This window comes from Guillardia theta (assembly GCF_000315625.1).
Source record: "Guillardia theta CCMP2712 unplaced genomic scaffold GUITHscaffold_130, whole genome shotgun sequence".
NCBI classification, from domain to species: domain Eukaryota; class Cryptophyceae; order Pyrenomonadales; family Geminigeraceae; genus Guillardia; species Guillardia theta.
The window spans coordinates 42,934-48,583 of NW_005434544.1; the positions used below are offsets into that span (position 1 = coordinate 42,934).

At 56.9% G+C, this 5,650-nt stretch overlaps 1 protein-coding gene across 1 annotated transcript; it reads left to right on the top strand.

The window, feature by feature from the left end:
• Positions 1-595: 595 nt before the first annotated feature.
• On the top strand, positions 596-4,844 carry GUITHDRAFT_146631 (hypothetical protein; the record flags this gene model as incomplete). The annotated part of the gene is made up of 8 exons (XM_005822144.1): positions 596-1,346; positions 1,557-1,894; positions 2,010-2,177; positions 2,225-2,335; positions 2,387-3,286; positions 3,657-3,685; positions 4,423-4,524; positions 4,652-4,844. 8 exons carry the CDS (start codon positions 596-598, stop codon positions 4,842-4,844), a joined length of 2,592 nt encoding a protein of 863 aa, XP_005822201.1.
• Between the last annotated feature and the right edge of the window lie 806 nt (positions 4,845-5,650).

The following is a 5,650-nucleotide window of genomic DNA, read 5'->3' on the forward strand; positions in this document are numbered from 1 at the left end:
TGGGACTGTAGCGGGAAGCAGGTTGAAAGTTAGAGCAAGACCAGGGAATCAAGAGATAGGAAGCGGGAGGCGCGATTGAAGAGCTAAGATAGCACCAGAGACAGGATGCAGCTGATGAAGCGCCAAGTGGAATGAGTCGAGCATAGAGGGAAGGGTACAAGGAGAGATGGAGGCTCATACAGACCCTTTGAAAGGTTTGCAGAGTGTTAAAGTGTGGTTATATTACAAAAAATATGATTATCCCAACGATGTGAGAGAGGAGTGAGCCTTGATAGATGATTGAATAGCAGGCAAATGAACAAGAAAAAGGATGGAAGGCGTCGAGGAGACTTCATTTAGAATTGGGAGGAAATCGGTTTCAGAGCTGCTTCCTCTTGGATTTTGACATATTGTTGACTTTTCTTCTCAAGCAGGAAGTGCAATATGAAGTGGAGTTCCTTGCCTTGACACATCAGTTGCATCGCCTCATCTCTGTTGGCTCTCATGTACACGTGATGGCTCTGGCTCGTTGGAAGGTTGGCTTGAAGACTTGAACAATATATCTTCCCTGCCATACCAAGACTGAAAGATGCGAGAGTCAACTTTGTCTTGCAGGATGTGCCTGCTGCTCACGATGGTTCTCGTTCCACTGACTTGCTGCGGGAGCTTCGCTGGTGAGAACTTGAACTTCGATGGGGTAGGAAGACAATCTTTGCGAGCTGCTCCTTCCCCTCCCGCGGAGGGGCAGGTGAAACCCAAGGTGAACATGCTGGAGGGTCTCGGCGGCACTTTCGGCATGAGAATCCTCCGAGGATGCGCAGAGGGGATGACTGAGATGCTGGTGTCGACGTACGAGGATGTTTTGCTGCTCTGTGAGCAGACGACGTTGGTTGTCAACAAAGTCTTGCAGGCCCTGAGATACTACTTCCTCCACGTCCCGATCTTGCATCCTGTCAGGAGGTTGCTCAGGATTGGCAGTGGGGGAGCGCTAGTCCCGCCTGCTGGGTCGAGTCAGAGCACGTGCGCAGAGGAGGGTAGGAAGACTAGGAGGAGGGATGGAGCACGATGGCATGCCGTTAGGTGGACCACCTCAACAGGGATTGAAGAAGGGGAGGAAGTGTCAGCGCATGTACTACCTGCGACGCGGCACCACGTCTCGTGGAGGAGGAGGTGGATCTTGGAAGGGAAGGGAATGCTGTACGCGCTCTTTCTGCAGCTCAGGTGCATTACGGCAGCCTACAAGTTCTCCATGGACGTGATTCTATTCCTGCTGTTCGGAGGGAAGGCGTTTCCTACGTTTGGTGGGGGCCTGCACGACGGGCTGGCCCCTTTCGCACACCATGGGGAGCAGGAGGCAAGTGATGATGGTGAGCTTGCTGGAGCAGAAGAGGACTCGGAGGAGGAGAACATACGAGGTTGTCGATGTGTCCTTCTGCTCTGCTGACCTTCTCGCTCCTTGTTTGCCGTCGTTTCTTCACTACCGTTGTCACTGGACTCAAAACTTGCCTGCCTCTCCCTCTGCCTCCTCCTCTCCCCTACGATGCTCCCGACATCGTGTCCTGACGTCTGTTGTGCAGGAGTGCGAGAGGACGGTGATGTGACCGAGATGGTGAGCAAACGAGCGCACGTCGTGCTGGCTGCTGACTCATCCGATGATCAGGTGAAGCGGGAGCTGAGGTCGTTCCAAGAGGATGCGAGCGAGAACCGGAAGAGGCTGCTCATGCTGTCAAGGCTGGGGGAACAGCACCAGCAAGTGGCGCAGAGTCTGCAGGAGGAGGTGCAGGAGCACCAGGAGAGGCTGGAGCAGCTGAAGCGGGAGACCGCGGACCGGAGGGACTCGAATCGCAGGCGGATGAAGGAGATGATTGACCAGTACCAGCGAGAAGTGAAGCGAGGATATGATCAGGCTCAGGAGGTGAGGCGGCGGGAAGGAGAGGGGGGAAGGAAGTAGTCTTCTCCGAGGAGCAGGAGCAGGAGCGGAGGAAAACCGCGGACCAAGATTAGGGTCAGGAGTACCAAGAATAAGATAGGAGCGAGAGGAGGACGAGGACGAGGACGGGGACGGGGACGGGGACGGGGACGGGGACGAGGAGAAGGACGAGGAGATCACTCTAACATTTTTCTGCTTACAGCTGCAAGAAGCTCACCAGAAAATCGAAGAGCTCGCAGAACAGATCCGCAGGATGAGCAGCAAGCAGGTGACGCGATGCTGGCGGCAATTCCTCTCCGCTCACTTTGCTCTAAGGTCCACGTCAGTGTAAAAGAAGACCAGGAGCTGAGAGGGGAGGAGGAGGAGGAGGAGGAGGTGGAGGAGAAGGAAGCTGCAAGATCCAGTGGAAGGGTCACAGCGGGGAAGGTGAGATGTGTTGTTCCTGATGATCCTAGATCGCTCACATGGCAAGTTCAGCGCCATGTTCAGATCTCTACCACCACGATAGAAGACTCTCCGACTGGGCCAAGCTTCTCCCATGATGTCCGGAGGGGTCACGGAGAGTCAAGGATGAGAAACAGAGCGTTGGAAGATCCAGAGAGAGGAGAGGAGGAGGAGGAGGAGGAGGAGGGGGACGAGGAGGAGAGGATGAATGGGGAGAGACGTCATGAGGGGCAGCGGCATGAAGGAGGGAGGGAGGATGAAAAGGAGGATACACAGACAGGATCGGCCAGCTCTCTGCAGAACCGAGACCAGCCTCCCATGTCTCCCTTCCCTCCCTCCTTCCCTTCCCCTCTTCCTCCCTCCCTCCGCGCTCCTCTCCCTCCTCCTCTTCACCAGTGGACGAGGCCGACGCCAAGCAGGGGAGAGTGGAAAGAGAGCGAAGCGATGAGCACGACGTTCGTGGACGACTCGAAGATCGACTGGTGGACGACGGATGGGACGGGAGGACTCACCTCCCAGCTGACTCCCTTCCGACAGCTCTCGTCTCTTGATGTCGACTCTCCCGTCTTTGCTGAGAGGAAGAGAAGGGGGCAGGAGAGTCCGAGGAGAGAGGAGGAGGAGGAGGAGGAGGAGGAGGAGGAAGAGGAAGAAGAGGAGGAGGACGCGAGGTCAGGGAGGAGGGAGAGGAATGTCAGTGAGATGAGCATGCCTTCCCATACCAAGACAACCAGGGCGATCAAGACACCAAGTGGCGGCGAGGTGAAGAGAGTGAGAGCAGAGGAAGTGAAGAAGACAACGGGGAAGAGAGGGGAGGAGAGCGTGATGTCGAACAGGAAGGAAGACAGGAAGGGAGCAAAGAGGGAAGAAGATAGGACAGTTGTTTCCCCTCGGATCTCTCTCAATACTACCAAGATGTCTGCAGCAGAACGACTGGTAAACCCTCCTCTCCCCTTCCTGAATTCTATACACTCTCCTACCTTCCCCCCCCCCCATGACATTCTTTCCTGCCCTCCTTATGTATCCTTTTGACTCATTTCCTGTTTTTCCTTGCCTCTTGTGATGTGATTATCTTGGAGCATCATCTTCATCATCATCTCCATCATCATCTCCATCTCCATCTCCATCTCCATCTCCATCATCATCATCACCACCACCACCACCACCACCATCACTTGCTGCTGCTGCTGCTGCTGCTGCTGCTGCTGCTGCTGCTACACCCCTCCTCCATCTCCTCCTCCTCCATTTCCTCCTCATCCTCATCCTTCTCTTCGTCTTCGTCTCCTCGTCTCTAAATCAGCTCCAGGCTGCTGTCCGCAAGGCCGAGGCGATCAGGTGCCGGCAGGCTGCACGAGCCCGCTCCACCACATCCTCTCGATCGCCAGCTGACTCGGCACCGGAGGTTTCCGGTCTCTCGGCCTCAAAGGCTGGGAGGAGGACAATCGAGATTATCCCTCCTTCCTCTACCGCTACGATGCGACGAGTATCAAACTCGTTCCCTTCCTCCCAGCAGAGATCGAGGAGCGCGGCTGGCAAGCTGAACGTGCGGGGGGAGAAGGAACGAGGCAAAAGGGAGGAGAGCGGGAGGAGAGAAGAGCAGGAGGAGGAGGCAGCTCTGCCACAGGCGGGGAAAGATCGCGAGGGAAGGGACCGCAAGGAGTTGAACAGTCCCAGGGGCCAACTGAAACCTGAGCAGCAGCAGCAGCAGCAGCAGCAGCAGCAGCAGCAGCAGCAGCAGCAGCAGCAGCAGCAGCAGCAGCAGCAGCAGCAGCAGCAGCAGCAGCAGCAGCAGCAGCAGGAAGCAGGAGCGGGTGTGAGGGACCCCTCGAATCCCCTCGATCAGAGCCCTTCAAGGATCATCAACCCAGGCACGAGCGAGGAAGGGGTACCAACGCAAGGGAAGCAGCCTCAGGTCCAGCTTGCATGCTCCGCCCTGACCTCAGCCGCTCACTGCAAGCAGGTGAAGGATGAGTCCTCGGGGAGCACTAGGAAAAGCTCGTCAAGTATGGCGACGGCGAGTTACGGGTGGGAGGAGGAGGCGGTAGAAGATCAGCTGCTGATTCGTCCTGTAGCTTCGGTGACGACGCCCTGGCTGCAAAGATAGAGGCCATGCTCGAGCGGAACAAGCACCTCCTGACTCAGTCAGTCCTGAAGCCCCGCGGCTGGCAAGTCAGGTCAGTCGCCATCCTCCTGCTCCTCCTCCTCGTTTACTTCTGCTTTCCTACCTCCTGCTCCTTCTCACGCCCTTCGTTTCTCATCTGCTTCTCCTCCTCGCTCTGACTCGCTGCCCTCCCTCTACAGTGGGAAGCGAGCTGCGCAGGATTTCGACCAGGAGCTGCGCAGCCGCTTGAGCGAGGCGTTTGCCGTAACGCCGGAGAGGACGCGAACAAGCCCGGAGCGATCGCTGGAGGAATCTCCTTCCAACGTTGGGATAGTGCAGGAGGCGTACACCCCTGTCCGCCCGAAGCTTGTTCCCATCTCCGAGAGGCCATGAGAGATTGCATGGCGGGCAGGAGGGTTTGTTGATGTTGGGGAGGAATGAGAGAGTTAAGAGGTTATGTTGACAGTCACGAGTAATACAGCCTTCGACGAGGACGGAAGGAGTGATGAGCGGGAGAGGAGGAGCAGGTAGAGAGGGAAAGTGCGAGGGAGGAGGGAGGATGAGAAGAGCTGGGAGGGAGGGAGGGAGTTGAATCGAACAAATTTCACCGTCATTTCATTCGAACTGCGTTGGGGATCTGCACATGATACTCCCTGGCCTTGGCCTCCCTCGCCTCCTGTAGGATCGCACACCAGCAGCACAGGCTCGAGGCGCAGCAGTCAGACATGCAGCTCCCCTCGATCTGGTACTTCTCCCTCAGCGCACTCCTGTGAAAGCTCCATGTCAGGCATACAGCAGGAGACGAGGACAAGGGGAGAAGAGGGGAGGAGGAGAGGAGAAGGGGGGAGGGGGGGCGGGGGGGAGGAAGGTAGAGGGGGAGAAGAGTACCACCAGTAGAGAAGGATGGGAGGGAAAGAAATTCCCTCCCCTGTGTACCTCTTAATAATTCTGGGCGAACTCCGGGCTGCCGTCCCGCATCTTGACGATGGCGATGGAGAAGTTGAGGAAGAAGGCGAGCTGCATGTGCACGTGCACCTCGTACTGGGTCACCATGGGGATGCACCTCGAAACGTTTCCCAGCAACCTGCATGCCGGCGACAGCCACACCTTGTCATCCACACAGTCCACCTGCGTGTTGCCAGTCTGAGTGATATAGTTGGCGGTGTCTCGAAAGTTGTTGTACGTCCCCGTGTCCTGGT